The following is a 17,471-nucleotide window of genomic DNA, read 5'->3' as shown; positions in this document are numbered from 1 at the left end:
TCCCTGCATCCAGCAAGCTCATGTTCCAAACAGGTGACAATAATAGTAATGTGGTGATGGTTAGCATAGAAGGAGTCTAACCAGGGTGCAAGAGAGCTCACAGATCAAGAAGCCTACCCAGTCCTTTTTGAGAGTATGTGCAGAGAGACCTACTGTAGAAAACAGAAACACATTCAACAAAGCAAGGACCATTGTATGAATAGCCATTGCCAAACAGAACTCCTGTGTCTGTCTTGAGTCTGTAGAGCACAGGCCACAGAAAGAATCTGCTAATATCTTAGCACAGGCGGTGGAAGCTTTGCTCGTGCTTCACTGTTCAGTGAGTTGTCTCCTACACCTTGCTCCAGCAGACATGTTCCTCTGCTTATTATAATGACCTGACAATTTGTATATATGACTGCTTCTCTTTGAAGCATTTTACAAAAGTCATCTTTGCCCTGGATAGACTCACATTTTCCTGGAAGCTTTGTCACTCTTTCCTATTGAATAAAACAACGCAGGTTGCTAGGCACCATTGACAAGAAAACTATGGGATGACTCCACTTTGACTCAGTGGTCAAGGTAACTGGTGACTAGTTCACTGACTGCTATGAATATGCTACCAGACACAAACTCAGTTACTGTTTCACAGTCGGTGCAGTGCTTCAGAGGACATCTTACTCCCATTGATGATGACTTCTGTAATTCAGAGCCAAATAAAGATGCTCCCATCATTCTGTAACCCCCCTCCTCCAGTAAGTATGGTCCAGAAGTAACTGGGTCATTCCATGATAGGAAAACATGATATGTTCTTACATACTGGCCAAAAGCCCACATGTCTGCCAAAGTTCATACCTGACAGATTAGGACAAGGAATTGCTGAGATGTGTTCAACAGAATGCTATACCTAGGGTATGGGTCTATGAGGAAAAGAAGCAGCCCACTGTCCAGTGGACCTTAGGAAATACACTGCTCTATGCTTTCTGCAGTGATGCAGAACACATCCACATCAGAACCTGAAATGAAGAATCTGCCTTTTGAAGCCTAGATTTGGCTCAAATTTCTCAGCATCCATCACATTTATTTAATCAGGGAATACTTTTTTAAATGAAATGTCACTTAGTAGCTTCAGAATATTGTGGGTCTGGGAGACTTATATGAGGAAGACTTTGAAGAGCATAATTCCACACATTTGAAATCACTACATGTTTCTCCTCCCCCATCACTAAATCAATATCCTGTTATCATCAACTTGACTGCAACTTACAATTAAAGAACTATCCAGATCAGATTGGCCTGGGGTCATATCTGTGAGTGATCATCTTGATTGATGAAAGATGTGGGAGGGCTCAGCGCGCTGTGGACTAATATTACCACTCCTGGACAAGTTGTCCTGAGCTATATAAGAAAGCTAGCTGATCATCAGCCAATGAGCAGCCAGTGATAGCATTCTTCCATGGTTCCTGCTTCCATGTTCCTGCTTGACCTCCTGACCCTCCTTCCATTACTGATAGCTTATAATATGGAAGTGTGAGTGAAATAAGGTCTTTCCTCCTCTAGTTACCTTTGGTCTTAGTGTTTATCGTAGCAACAGAGAGACAATGAGAACAATGCAGGAGGCATGAAGATCCCTGGAATGGTGACTTACACTACCATGTAGAAGGGGGAGTCTTGAAGGAAAGCCACATCCAGTTTGGATCCCATAGAACTGCCTCTCATCATGCCAGGCATCCGAGAGAGAGTAGTATAGGCTGAGGGCACTCTCCTTTATGGAGCCTTCTATTTGGATTAAACAACTTCTTTCCCCCAGTTATTGTTACTCCCATTTTACAAAGGAGGAGCCAGTGCAAAGTGGTTGATTGACATGCCTGGAGAGGGGATGGTAGAGCTGGAGCATGAACCCTGGGCCTCAAGGAACTCCCTCTATTTGTAAGACTTAACTCCTAAGAGGGAAGCAGAAATAGCCCCAGCCCACCCCTAGTCTCTCTGCCACCAGAGAGGAGCATGACCAAGCTTTGCTCACGTTGCAACCCTAGCTCTGACCCACAGTAGCAGTGGGATTGTGGGCAAGTGGCTTGCTTGTTCTTGCAGTTAGACAAAGGGTGGTTGTAAGCAAGAAGTGAATCACTTACATAAAACACTGAACACTGTGCCTGACTGGCTGTGAAACGTTTGCTGCCCTTGTTACTGTTACTGTTATTATTACCTTGACTGTTTCCATCCATCGGGGCTGTTTGACTTGGTAGTAGACGACTGAGTGGTACTCGTTCATGGCCTTATCCCCCGCTCCCACACAAATTGCATTCTGACCAAGACAAAAATGGAGAGAAACACTGCAAAGTTGCCATTATCAGAGGTAGGCATTTTTGGTGCAAAGGCCAAGGCTAATGTTAGGTCAAAGAACAGCTTCTCCTTCCATAGCCCTTCCGCCAGGCTCTTATTCTGACCGCCGTTCTACGTTATGGCTTTCTACACTGTCATCCCCAGCCTGGAAATGACAGCTGCCTAACTGCCGAGATTCTATTAGTTCTCTTCTGAAATGCACTGGAGTCTGCCAGGCACTGGCGTGGCTGCCTATTGTAAATGGTAACCAGCCTTGGAGTTGCTGCATGCTGCCAGTCTTACTAATCCTACTTTTACCCCAAAGTGAATGTCTGTAACATTTACAAACAGCAGCTTCTTTCTGATGGCCTCCCAAAGCTAGTGCACCATAGGGCCTGGTGGGCACTGGAAGATGGCAGCAGCTTCAGAAAGACTCCTGGGTATCTGATCTGGGAAACAATTCTGGGGTGAGAAGCTGAGGTTTTCAATGATTCAGTGAAGCACAGGAGGAGCACTCTCTGGGGCCACACCTAGACTAAATGCTAGAGCAAAGGTTCTCAACCTGCGGGTCGTGACCACTTTGGGGATTATAAAAATCCCTTTCACGAGGGTTGTATATCATATACCCTGCATGTCATTTATTTATATTACAATTCATAATAGTAGCAAAATTAGTTATAAAAATAGCAACAAAAATAAGTTTATGGTTGACAGGTTGACAGGTTACTGCAGTATAAAGAACAATATTAAAGGGACATAGTGCTGGTAAGGTTGAGAATCACTGCCCTAGAGGAATGGGCATAATGTCAAGTTTGTGGAGAAGAGCTCAGAAGAGTTCGGCAGTCATTCCTGACAATGGGATGTAATTGCAGACAGACAGACAGACAGACAAAAAGACAGAGACAGATTACTACTGTGTGTAAAGAAGGGCTGTTTAAGTGTAGCTGAGGAATGGGGAAAGTTTCCTTAGAAATGAAGACAGTTGAGCATCTTGAAGGAGATTCTAAGCTGGCTTTGAGTGGAAACATTCTCAGTCAAGGGCACACAGAACATGAATATCAGTAGAGGATATTTGTGCAAACACACACATGCATACACACAAACACATATGCTCACATACACACCTGCATGCACGCGCGCTTGCGCGCGCGCGCGCACACACACACACACACACACACACACACACGTGTCACAGTGCTTGAGAAAAGAGCTAAGTGACCACCTCCAAATTCTCAGGAATTATTTCCCCATCCCTGGCTCTCCTCCTGTTCTTTGTGCTCATTAAATCTGTTTGGGCCTCAGCACGTTACCCAAGGTGCAGTCACCCAGAAGGGGCCAATGTATGGTTTCCATGGCACGTTTTCCCCATCTTTAACTTCAAGTCTCCAGACTTGTAGGAACATGATGATTGGTTTTGGATGGCTACCTCTGAAACTGTCCGTTGAATGCCTATTTTCTGGTGAATGAGGGCAGACCTCTCACCAGGTCCTGTAGGATGCTACTACAGACCTGTGACCAGACTGAGTCACCAAAACGGGTCACATATTCTGTGGCCCCTGTTGAATATTACACTGTGGGAAAGAGGACCTTCCACTAACACTGAAAAGCTCCTCTGTTTGCTCAGGTACTGGCAAGAAATGAGCTCGGCTTCTGTGGGGTTTGAATGGGAATGGCCCCCATAGTCTCATATATTTAAATGCTTGGTCTGCAGTTGGTGGAACTCTTTGAGAAGAATTAGGAGGTGTGGTTTAGTTGGAGGAGGTGTGTCACTGGTGGTGGGCACTGAGGTTTTAAAAGCCCATGCCAGGCCCAGTCTCTCTCTCTCTCTCTCTCTCTCTCTCTCTCTCTCTCTCTCTCTCTCTCTCTCTCTCTCTGCCTGTCAGCCTGTTACCATGTTCTTACCATCATGGTCATAGACTCTAACCCTCTGGAACCATAAGCAAGCCCACAATTTAATGCTTTCTTCTGTAAGTTGCCTTGGTCACAGTGTCTTTTCACAACAATAGGACAGTAACTTCTGTGCAGAATGGTGGTACCTCTGACAAAAATCCATTTTGACAAAAAAATGAAAAGAAAAACAGGACATAGACACCTGTCTGAATGCCCCTTCTATAGAACAGATAGCCATGAGCTGGAGATGAAGGAGATGCTCTTTGGTACAGGATGAAGCCTTGCAGATCTTCCATAAGCAATAAACTGAATCATGCTTTTTAAAGGTTTCCACCCCCGAGAAAGAGCTTTGTGCCTAGCATCCTGCTAAGTCCTTACCACACACCACCCAACTCAATTCAAACCTTACAACCACCTCTGATGATCTCTTCTGTTATGACCATTCCATTACTGGGTAAACTGAGGCTCTGAGTGGCACAATACCCGAGACCCACTAGCCCTTTGAGCTAGTCCCTTTTTTCATAGCTGGCACACCTCCCAGCCTAGAAAGATGGACAGTGGTGACATTTATGGGATCACAGACTCTGTAGCCTCGGTGACTCTCATAGAGCCTATAAAAATCTGAAAATATATATCTTTCTCTGGTGAGATGGAAACAGCCTCATAGAAGACAACTAGATATCACAAAACTATCTTGATCACGAATCTTTATGTCCTAATGCCAGAGAAAAAGGTCTCACTGCTATTCTGAGAACAGTAAAAACTGTCCTCACCTCACCCTCTGTACTTGAGACCAACATGAATATAGAAAGTGACAGGAGAGCATCCTAGGGAAGACTGACAGAGCACACCCCTTGCTAAGGATGTCAAGGATGCTGTGCCAGGTAGATTGCCTATGCTCCAAAGGATGGCCCTACGTCCATGCACATACCAGCAGCATCAAACGGACTCTGTGGTTAAAAATATAAGGTGCACATGAAGTTTGGAGGATGACATAAAAAGGGGCATCTAGGAGGTGGAGGGGAGATACTGGAGTAGATTTATTCAAGCCACATTGTGTTCGTGTAAGAAAATCTCAATGAATACAATTTTAAATAGTTTTAAATAAAGAAAGGACTCTGACCAGCAGTGAGCCCATTTTTTAAGGACATCAGTGCATTTGTCTCTATAAGGTTTTTATTCTTCATATTTCCCATTTCCGTTGCCCTCAACTAATGATAAGAGCCTCCAGCTAGTGTCAACAACTTCCGTTGAAAATCTGAATGGACATCAGGAAGCCTGGAGGCTTTAATGTAGACTTGACCTTGAAAAGTGATCTCATTGGGTGAACCCAGGGTCCTAACACATGCCCGATGACTTTATAGGAATCATGTGTGGGTTGGGCCATATCATTCCATACCACAGATGTGAATGACTCTGAGAGAGAATGTATTCTACACTGAGAAGGCCACATGATGGGGAAATGCCAGTTAACACCTACAAGTGGAATCCAGCCTAGGGCTCATGCCTTTCTAATAACAATGGCCAAAGTAATGGAAAACTATTATGTAGATTACTCAACTGATATGTTCAGGAGTAAGGTGCCATCACTGGTCCCATTTAGGACTGACTTTAGACTCTTGAGTGCACAGAGATCACAGAATAAGGCTAAGGCCCTTTTGCTAATGCAGGATAAGATGGGCTTTGAACCTGGCTGCCTGGTCCTACAAGTCATGGTCTTAATCACATTATCACACTGCCTCTTACCTCTATGTGCTTTGCCTGACAGCATCTCTGGTAACTAGCTTCAGGATAGGATGCCTGTTTGACCCCCTCAATTCCTCCTAAAGTTTCTCTTAGCCATGATGAGCCATCTCTGCCTACTGTTCTCCTGTACTGAGTGTGTAACATTTATTGTATCTACTCTTGTGTAAGAAGAGACTACATTGTGTGTTTTTAAGACTAAAAACCCCAATCTAAGATCACAGGAATAATAGGAAGGATGCTGAACTCAGGGCATTTGAACTCTGAATTTCCCAATCTAAGTAAGGTCCTTGAAACCCCAAATGAGACTGGGTTAAGGTTAACATACTGCTTACTGAGCCATTTTCAGAGGGACCATTCCTACAGAAGCCCACCATACAGTGCAGGGGCATTTGAACATGCTACATGATGTGCAGTAGTAGTCATGTCTGCAGATAGGGAAAGAAAAGCCTCCCACAGGCTTCCTCAGCAATTTTCAATAGTCAGCCAACTGAACTCCTCCATAGTATCACTAATGTGTGAAACTGAAAATTATCAGTATGTCACATGGTTATTCTTCCTCCTCATGCTTGTCTGCAGTACGTTTGTCTGACTTGAAGGAGTGGCAGTGGCAGACAGAAGAAGAGATCAGACACAAGGCAAGGTGTCAGTTTGCCTGGTAACTGTCCCTTCTGATTTGTCCTTTGCCCGAGTGGAAGTCAAGTGATACCAATATCTTAGTGATGAGGCTGAGATTTAAAAGATCTCTGGGAAGGTAACTGGACAAAAATGACTGATCCATACATTCCCCAAATGAAAGTTTCCCTTTCAGATAAGAGCCTCCTGTCTTCCTTCCCGTGTGTTCTTTTGAGCCAAGTGTGTCTCACTCGTTTTATTTTTCAGAAAAGTATTAGCATCCAACAAAAGAGGTTTTGCTAGGGTTTTGCTCATCAGAAATTAATTAACCACAGTGGTTTTAAGAATGAAAAGACAGTTGTAAAACCTTCTTTACATTTAAAACCGATAGCGTCTTCCCAGGGTTTTGTTGAATCTGCCAGCAGCCTCAGTTTGAAACTGGCAATATGTTGGAGGATCTTCTTAAGGTTACAGGCACTGTGGTGAGGAGGCTGAGTCAAACCCCATCTCTGCCACTGTGAACTGCAGGACCTAAGACCTGTTTTACTCCACCGGAACTTCTATTCTCCCTTTGTGAACTTCCGGTGATAACAAACACGGTGCCACTACCCAGCCTGACATGGGGACTATTATCTTCAGGGTGCTAGTCACTTTTAGACAGAAGGTGATAGATACAATGTGGCAATGTGGCAGGCCTGAGCTCCAGGTTGTAGGGCTAGGATTAGTGGCTCCCCCTTCTACACCCCTCCCCCTGCTAGCTGACTCCCTATAGGTGTCCTAGAAGGAATGTTTGCCCACGCTGTAACTTCTGCTGAGAGCTGATCTCGTTTTCAGCTAAATATTCAGAGAGGAAGAATTCAGAAGCAAACCCTCCCACACACTGGACACAAGTGCTGACAACCTTAAAGGAAACATAAGCAAATAGATATAAACACACATGACAAAGATTGCTCAGGACATATGCTATGTAAATAGAACCATGTGCTTTGCCTTTTTGAATGCATGCTGCTAACCCTCTGGAGACCAATTTGCGAATAAGACTTTCCACCTAGATTTCTGGCTGAGCGCTGCGGAGTTGGATTTAGTGCTGAGAATGTCTGCTTTGAAGACATTCTGAACCTCCACACCAGCCCAGGGCTCTGTATTGATCTTTACCATGGATTTTGCCTGAATTAAACTAGCTTGGGCTTCAATGAAAACAACATTTTAACTACAAAAAAAGATAACCTATAAACAAGAGTGGGCACGCAAGCACACGCGCACACACACACACACACACACATATACACACAGACACAGATTAGGGAAGTATACATTGAAGAATGCTTAGGTAAAAAGACTAACATAGGTTCTAATTAGACCCTAGAACAAGGTATTAAGCAAGCTACAGTGATCATGTGTTTCAATGTCTTCCCCAAAACTCTGATCCTTCAGAGAGCAAATAATTATGATCAGTCCCTCAGCCCCGGGTCCTGTCACTCAGCACTCTGGAGTCCCTTACAGGTAGCACTTTGCCATCCTCTGTGCACACACACATAATCACTTCCACGTTCCGCTGTGTGGTCTTGGTGTACTTGTCAAAGTCACCTTGTAAGAGAGTGATGTAGATGTCGTTCCTGACATCCCCTGAGGATGGAGAGAAGACCGGAGTTAGAGTCAGACACTAACCACAGAGGTGGAGGGGACAGGGAGAAGCAGGAAGGACCATTAATAAAATGAAAATCCAAGCAGTTTAGAAAGGGCATTTTTTAACCTGACAGGAGGGATGGAGATGTAAGTAGCGAGGGAGGGTCGGAATGCTGGAAAAATCAGCAGCAGAAAGCCAGGTGGGGTGCTCAAAACTGGCCATGTTTTCTCTGTTAAAACCATTGCATTTCCATCCTCTAGTGACACCTTCTGGGAAGGTAAAGGAAAGCACCAAGCAAAATGATCTTGGCCCTCAACCACGGATAAGCCTTTTGTTGCACAAAAGTAGGGTTGAGGGATTTCCCATAAATCCTAGAGTCTAAGGGTGAAGGGCCAGGAGCACAGGGTGAGTGAGCTCCAGGAAGGAAGTGAACAGTAGACACTGAGATCTCAAGTAAAGCAGATATCATTAAATCACAGTACAGGCCCCACCCTGGACCACCACCACTCAGCTACAGGAGAGAAAAGGATGAGTCAGAGGGCGTGTCATTACACAATCTGCCTCATGAAAAGCCTCAAGCATATCTTGAATGCACTAATAGGCGTGGTTAGCTAATAGGAGAGGCACAGAGAGACTGGCAGGGACTCCTGAATATCTTGTATGGCGTTTGGGCATGTTACTGTAAGCATGGGTCCTTCAGACTATAAAATGTGCTCTAAAAGCTGGAGAGTGGCACCACTCGGCCCCCAAGTAGAATGGGATCTCGGTGTGGATAGTAAAACAGAGATGGCACCCATGAGCTTCTGACTGACAAAGCAAGTCGCAGAGCTCCAAAAATGCTTATTAAAGTAGCTGTGCCTATAAAGAATGACTGGCGGAAAGGGGATCTATATTACTGTATGTGAAAACATGGTTTGCAGTGGTTTTGTTCAGGTAGAGAAATAAAGTAAACGGCATTGACTTAGCAAAATTATGAACTACACAGCTGGACTCCTCAGCCCTGCTCATGGCCCTGCCCTTGAGGAAGGTCACTGCAGCTGTGTCCCACCTGGCATGATGATCTCTGGGAAGCCCAGCTTGCGGGCTACCACAGTGGTCCTGTCCACCAAGTGTGGGTAGTCTTTGCGGATCTGAATGATGTCCCCCACCAGCATCTTCATGGTCACCCAAAGGCCTGGAAGGGAACACATGAACACTCAGCTTCTGTATCTCTGTCTCTCTGTCTCTCTCTGTCTCTCTGTCTCTCTTCCTCCTCCTCCTCCTCCTCCTCCTCCTCCTCTTCTTCCTTCTCCCCCTCCCCAATTTCCTCTCCTCCATCTCTCCTATAGGAGACTACTGAAATAACAGATACATTCACAGATGCAACAGGCCAGCCCCAGGGCCTCTGGGCAGCATTCACTTATAGCTGGGTCAGCCTCTGACAGTTATTACAATCTCTGCACCCGGGTCTCCTAAAGCAAAGAGGATACCAGCTCATGTATCCCAGGACTTGGGTAAGGATGAAATCACTTGTAACTTAAAGGGCAGCACACAGGAGAGAGCAACTCCTCACTGTCACTCATGAAGGGAATGCCCATCCCATGCTTCCACAGGTGGTCTACAGACCACATGCTTCCCACTGTACTGTTTAGTCCAGGACTTGGACCCATTTACTGATGTCACAGAGGTTCCTGAGCTGCAGCAAGTTTATCATACTTGGACTCTGTATGATGGTGACTCCATACCTTGCCCTCCACTGTCTCCCTTGGAAGCTATGACTTTTCCCAGAAGGCTGTGAAGGAAATCGTTCTCAGCTGAGACCCTAGGAAGGAAAAGAGAGCACAAATGTTCCTGTGATGCCCGATGGGAATCTCCATCTTGTGTCCTAGATTTCCACATGGGAGATATCTAGCACCACTTAGGTGCAAAGTGAGCCTTCCATGTCAGCTCAGAGAAAGCAACACCCTCTTCACAAACAGTATGGCTCTGCGATTTGAGGCAACCAATGACTGCCGCAGTAGTAGGCATTCATGTGACAGGAGAGATCGCCACGGCTCTGACATGAATGTCTTCTCTGGAAGGTAACAAGGACTTCAGTAGCTCCGGAAGACCTAGTCACTCACCTTGACTAGAGTCACTGGCTCCATTACCTGGAGATCTTTGTGGTGCTCAGTCTTGACACTGCTCTCAACATGGGTCATTTTCAAGCAAAAAAAAAATTATAATTACCTCCTTGGTTGCCCCTGCTTCTCATGTCACAAATATATATGTGGCTTCCACAAGGGCTCCCAATAGGCTGCTCCTCCACACTCTGTGGTCCCTGCTACACTTGTAATTAATGCCTTAAGCTTTTTTAAGATTATCAGCTTAATTACCCATCTGAAGTATAAGCAGGGTCATGTTAACCTTGTCTACTACTTCACCCCTGAGGCTGGCACTCTTCCTCTGGCTGCAGTAGAAGTTTCTGGATCATTAGCATGTCAGGGTGCCCTCTTTGGAGGCCCACCTACCCCCTTACTAAGATGAGGAACAAGTTCACCCAGGACAGCAGTAAGAGTAGGGTGGACAGCCAGGAGCCACACAGGAGTGACTTACGGGTGAAATGGAATAAAATGTTGCTTCTCTTCATCGCTCTCTGCCTTGCCCTTGATGATGTCAGTGATGTCCATAACTAGAAAGACAGAGGAAGTGAACGGATGTTAGTTAATCCAGGCAGGGGTGATGAGAAGAGTGGATTATAAAACAGGAGGGAAGGGAAGAGACATGGGGCAGGTTTAGGGTATAGAAGAAGTCAAAGGAAATGGTTGGAAGTTGAGCAGCAAGGTTCTTGTAACTGTATTTACTGACTCTCTTTGGTACCCACAAAACCCCGGGGCAGGAAATCCACAGGACCCAAGCATGCAATAAAAGAGCCTCTTTCCACAACCATGTGCATGGCACATACACAGAACTGTTGAATCCATGAGCCTTGCCAACTGAATTCATAGGCAGTATGCAAGTATGCGAGGGATGACTGGGAAGCCAGGGGACTTGTAATGGTAGAAGGAAGTATTCCAAGATAACAAAATGGATGAGCTACAGGGATTTAAAAGAGTTCATGATGTAAAACTTGGGTTTTTTTTTTTAATCAGCTTTGAAAGCTTTGCTTTATTAGTTAGTTACTCATAATTAGGTATCTGTGTATGATTGCACACATGTGTAAGAATGAGTGCAGAGGTCTGTAAGCACCTGATGACCTGGAGCTGGAACTATAGGTGATTATGAACTGAACTCTGGTCCTCGGGAAGAACAGCAAGCCCTCTTAACCACTGAGCCATTCCTCCAGCCACACACACCCCTCACCCAATTTATATTTTAATAATGAGAAAAAAAGTGGTATATCCAATTGCAATGTCACGGGTTTTTAAATCATCTTTTGAGAAAAATAGTGAAATAAAGTGTGTTAATTAAAAAAGAAAATATATTAGGTAAATAATAGTTCCTTCCACTAATAGCCAGAGAGATAGCACATAACCCAGGAAAGTAGGGCAGGAATGATGAAGCTCTGGGTGCATGTACAGCCAGCACCAGAGGCAAGGTGGAGCTGTGTGGCTCTGGACGGCACATAAGGACCCTGCAGTGCCCCCACTCTCATCTGAGTGTCTGCTCTCATCTGGAACTCAGAAGGATGGCATGACTCACTCTGTGTAACTGCATTTCCTATTCTGGAGATCTGTCTTTTCTCAAAATGATTTGCTCCCCGTAATTAGATCTGGAGCGTATTGTTCTTCCTTCTTCACAGGCAATAAGGAGCAGAGGTGCCAACTGCTCAGACGGCACAGCGTTCCTGGGTGCTCTGCGCAAGACCTCAGGACCACATTATCTGCCGAGCTTCCCATAAATCTGAACTTAGTCACCGGTGACTTCGGTTAGTCGTCACAAATGTAGTTATGAAGAGCTGCTTGGCCCAGATTTTGCAGGGGTGAGGGTGTAGAAATAATCTTTAAAATTCAGCTATATAAAACATGTGCTCTAATAAAATGAAACTGCAGAACATCAGTCATCACCTGCCACCCCAAAAGGTCTCCTCAGCCCCTGGGTGCACTTCTTGACATTAATGTCCTTAAGATCCATCTTCCCAATTCGGACTATTTGACAGATCAAGAAAATCTTATCCCTGTTGAGGTCTTTATTTCCAAGATCCTGTAAGGGCAGGAGAGAAAACAGTTATGATTGTGCATTTAATAAAAACATGTAAAATAGGAACAAAGCAACTGTCATTTAAAGGACTGTGATTATCATTTTAATGTCACCATCAACCTTAGGGAAGGTAGAAAATGACATCACCGATCACAGGGCCCCCAATGGAGGAGCTAGAGGAAGTACCCAAGGAGCTAAAGGGGTCTGCAACCCTATAGGTGGGACAACAATATGAACTAACCAGTACCCCCCGGAGCTCCTGTCTCTAGCTGCATATGTATCAAAAGATGGCCTAGTTGGCCATCAGTGGAAAGAGAGGCCCATTGGTCTTGCAAACTTTACATGCCTCAGTACAGGGGAACGCCAGGGCCAAGAAGTGGGAGTGGGTCGCTAGGGGAGTGGGGGGAGAGGGTATAGGGGACTTTTGGGATAGCATTGGAAGTGTAAATGAAGAAAAAAATACCTAATAAATAGAAAGAAAAAAAAAAAAGAAAATGACATCACCACACCCCTCTTTGGACAGATAAGGAAGGCAAGACTCAGCTGAGATCCTGAATGGCAGGACTCTGTAGTTTCCCTGCTGCATCATCTCATCTGATCCCTGACAATGTGCTCAAGTACTATTAAAATGATGCTATTTTTGCATCTCCTTTTGCCCTATAGGAAAGCTTCCTTGGGATCATAATCTTGGCCCTTGGCAACTCTGGGATGGAAATTAGTAACTGAAGCAGCATCACAGAGGCGTGCCCCAAGCATCACGTCATCCTCTGCAGTATATTTAGATGCCCATCTTCCTGGGGCTCCCTGCCAGCTAGGATGAGTTGGGGCAGAAACAGCAAGACATGCTATTACGCTGGCTTAGACAGGCAACCCTTGGCCTGCCCATGCCAGAGAGCAGCTTACTATCTGAGTTAATTCTCTTGTGAACATATGCACAGGGGACAAGCTACCAGCTCACATCAGGGTCAGTACCCAGGCAGAGCAGCTAGCCCCTGCCTCTCACTGTAATGAGAAAGAGGAAATGCAGAGGGCAGAGTCTCTGGGGATAAGACAACACTTTGGCATGGCCCAGATCTCCCTACAAGGACATGGGCCAGTTCTATCTCTTGTTCCAGTTTGGCTAGGCTACGATGTGTGACTGGTCAAACAGTAATCTCCATGTTGCTGTGAACCTCATCAGTCAGTTGACTTCAGGGAATAAGGTTGTCTTCCATAACATCCATGGGCCATGTTTAAAGCCTTCATAGCAAAATCCAAGTTTTCTTGCCAAAGAAGGAACTCTGCTCAAAACTGCCAGAAGTTCTGTTTTTCTCAGCTGTCTTGCCTCCCTGCAGATTCAGATACATATCCCCTCAGTTGCTCCTGGAAACCCCGAATCACGAAGGGCTCTCCTTTTGCCAGCTGGTGGAGTAAAGAATGTCGCCCCTATCACTGGAATCACCCCTAGGGGCAGGGAGAGAGAGAAGGCTAGAATGCAAGGGCAAGCTGAGAATGCCTGCTATGTCTTCTTCACCCTGCCTTGCCCCAGAGGAGCCGCAGGACTCCTTCAGCCATTCCAGTCTGGAGCAGCCTAGGAACTCATCTTCGGAAGGCAGGATGACATATTGGATTTGTTTTGAATTTTGGGGGTCTTGGGGGCTTGGGGATTTTGGTTGGTTGGTTTTGGTTTTTTGGGGGGGGGGGTTGTCTTGTCTTTTTTGTGTTTCTCATCCTCAGCAACGTTAATAGCTTCTTGTTTCCTACCCTGTTAGTGCTCATCCGTCCGAGCTGACATGAAAGGGACTAGACATAATACACCCAGCTGTCCTCGCCAGCTGACTCCTCACTATTCTCTCTATTTTTATCCACAGAGATTGCTTTAGTGCTCTGGAGATACACAATACTCTCTTTAAGCTCTGGATCCTTCTTCTGAAACACACCTCCACCTCAAATGTCTGCCTCTTGTTCTTCTGCATAATCAACTTCTCTCTGTGCTCAAGATCTCTGTCCTCAGGAATTAACAATGAACTCCATTCTTGGTTTTCCCCTCTCATTAAGGTGTTTTTATATTTTTGAAATATGTAAACCGATGTATTTGGGAGAAATATCAGAGCCATTGAGGCCTTGACACCTGAATGGTTTCCACCAACACTGAATTGTTCTGCTGAAGCCCTTACCGAAGCACCTCAGAGCATGGCTGCACTTGAGCTTAGCTCTTAGAGATACAGTGTGGTTAGAGTGAGGTCATTAGAATGGGCTAATCCAATATAATGTCTGTTTTCACAAACAGAAGAGTCAAGAAGCCATAAATATACACATTCTCTCTCTCTCTCTCTCTCTCTCTCTCTCTGCCTCTCTCTCACACATACACAGGCACACACACAAACTCTCTCATACACACATACACATACTCTCTCACACACACACATACACACACATACACACATGTACTCTCTGTCACATATACACATACACACACACATTCTCTTTCTCTCTCTCTCTCTCTCTCTCTCTCTCTCTCTCTCTCTCTCACACACACACACACACACACACACACACACACATACACTCTCTCCCACATACACACATACACACCCTCTCTCACACTCTCCCTCTCTGTCACAAACACACATACATACACTCTTTCTCACATACACACACTCTATTACACATACACACGCATGCACTCTCTCACATACACACACAGTCTCACTCTCTCTCTCTCACACACACACAGACTCACACACACACACATGAACTCTCTCACACACATACACACATACACATACTCTCACACACATACACACACATGCATCTCTCACATACACACACACACACACACTCTCTCACACACACTCACACATGATCATATGCATGCACACATGCAGCTCAAATGAATACATGTACACATGACCATGAAAAAGTCGCAGGAAGAAAAGTGCTGTCTACAAACCAAAGAATTGTCCTCAGACAAACCTACCCATCCAGCGCACTGCTCTTAGTGTCCAGCACTCTGAGATAATAAATGTCTGCCAAGAAGCTTTGCTACAGCAGCTCTAGCAAACTAACACTCTTGATACCCTTGTCATCTCTCTTGTCATCTCTGAGGTCGCATCCCCTCCCCCCCCCCCACCTTAGAAAACATGTCACTTGAGACACGTTTCTATATTGTCCCTATTTCTCATGTGGAGCCCACCCCAGTCCCTAGAAAACCTGGATATTCTATTACCACAGCAAACTTCCTGAATACACTTCACAGCTCAGCGAGAATTCTTGGGATGACGTGTAAACCAGCAATCCTTACTGAGATTGTAGGCTCCAGCCATTGGCTGCCTGCCCCTAACCCCAGTCACTTCTACTTTGTTCTTACAAAGTTCTACCATTTGGGGGAAAGCTGAACTATAGCAGTCAGGTGCATTATGGGCCTTTCACCTCCCACCCCTCTTCCCTGCAGTTTCCTGGGCTAAAGCACAGGATGCCTCATGGTCCATCCCGCTTTCCTACTGTGGGCCAAGGAGGGTAAATTCTTAGGAAGCTGATGGAGGTGACCTCAGCAATCAGCCAGACCCATATGCCAGCTTCACGGGCCCAGGAAGTCACAGTCCTGCCCATGAAGAAGAGACCAGAGAAAGCAAGCATCCAAAGGGCACAGAAAGATGCCAACTAATGCCCCAGCTGCCAAGTTATAGCTTATGTCCCGCTTCAGCAAGCATCACTGTGACACACAGTTGAAAGTAGCTTGTAGTTATGCAATATCATGTCACCCTGTTTTAAATACCTGTGTTATATGGATTGCTCTCTGACATTGTTACCGTGTACTTATTCTTTGTTTATTGATTTTATATTAATTAATTAATTTTAATTTAAAAAAAATCCTCCTTCCCTGCTGTCTGAAGCTGCAGGAAAGAGAGGTATGAATTGAAAGCCATGGTAACACACCTGATAGCAGGTGGTGTTTATTTTACGTTTTATTGTTCTGCTTCCCCAAATATTAAAATTTTGTTAAATCCAAGGTATATGTTTTTAAATGAAATTAATAAAAATAATTTTATACTAATTATTAATAATGGTCTATCATTATTCAGGTCCCACACTACCAGACCTAAAAGCAGGGGCCACATCAGCTTATCCGCTGCTGTATCCTAGCAGCAGGTACAGAGCTTCCATGTGGCTCTTGAATCCGTGCAAAACATGAGAACACCATGACCTTTCATGTTCCAAAATGGAGATGTCAATCATCCCAACAGAGGGGAGCAGTAGTCTGTCCAACCGCTCAACTGAAGGTCTCAAGTTCACTTGTTCTGCAAAATAGAGGTGTGGCACCGTGTCGTGAAGCCAGGCTCCAGTTCTCACTAATACCATGTGACACAAACTCACCCATGGCCTTTCATTCATATTTGCATCATGGATTGGTCCTCTGCACGGCAAAGCTCTGATTGATTCCCTGTCCTTCCCTGTCTCATGAAACATCTGTCTCTTGGTTTAATCAGGAAGCCCTGTGGGACTCTCCTATTTGTCAAACAAATAAATAGGCTCCTCCTTCTAACTAGTAAGAGATAAAAAGACTGAAGCACATTTGTATATGCCAAGAAAACTCTGTTCAAGCAATTAAGACCTATGATCCCATTCCATGCCTCTGGCCTATTTTTTTTTCAAGAAATAACAAACAAAATAAATCAACTATACCTCAATCGAATGACGATGTAACATAAGACACTGCACTTAATGGGCTGTAACAGCAAAACCATTGTAGAGCAAGGTAGGTTAATCTAGCATGTCAGTCACTTCTGGATTCCACTCGTCAGTTTGGTCAATGCCAAAACCCATCCCTGCTCCTCCTCCATAATTTCCCTCTCTAATGCAGGCAATGGGGCACAAAACCACACAGTCTTCTCCCAAGAGGAGCTTGCAGACAATGCCAGCATCCTTAGTGAAGAAAGGACAAGGTAGGAGCTCCCTGCTAGAAACTCTAACCCTATCTCATTCTGTTCACTGCATCCCCTATTTGATTCTAAAGGGTCAAGTTCAATTCCCTAAATAACTCATCTAAATAACAATTGACTTTAGCCTTCAACATATGAGTCATGCTGCTAAGTATTGGTATTTGGAAGGACGGTCCTAAGGACCTGCCAGGTCTTTAGTTACCTATGGCTTAATT

The 17,471-nt window shown here is 45.0% G+C and overlaps 1 protein-coding gene across 1 annotated transcript in view; it reads right to left on the bottom strand.

The window, feature by feature from the left end:
- Dock2 (dedicator of cytokinesis 2) overlaps window positions 1-17,471 on the bottom strand; it is a 444,551-nt gene that overhangs the window by 355,062 nt on the left and 72,018 nt on the right. Inside the window, exons 10-15 of the mRNA XM_021175778.3 lie at window positions 12,202-12,337; window positions 10,751-10,826; window positions 9,901-9,977; window positions 9,225-9,350; window positions 8,051-8,175; window positions 2,186-2,284 (exon numbers count right to left, since the gene is read on the bottom strand). Of these exons, the coding sequence (XP_021031437.1) occupies window positions 2,186-2,284; window positions 8,051-8,175; window positions 9,225-9,350; window positions 9,901-9,977; window positions 10,751-10,826; window positions 12,202-12,337 (639 nt within the window). The remainder of the gene's footprint in view (window positions 1-2,185; window positions 2,285-8,050; window positions 8,176-9,224; window positions 9,351-9,900; window positions 9,978-10,750; window positions 10,827-12,201; window positions 12,338-17,471) is intronic.

This window comes from Mus caroli, unplaced genomic scaffold, assembly GCF_978045245.1.
Source record: "Mus caroli unplaced genomic scaffold, Mus_caroli_1 scaffold_13, whole genome shotgun sequence".
Taxonomy (NCBI): Eukaryota; Metazoa; Chordata; class Mammalia; order Rodentia; family Muridae; genus Mus; species Mus caroli.
This window is presented reverse-complemented; position numbering and strand designations above follow the sequence as displayed.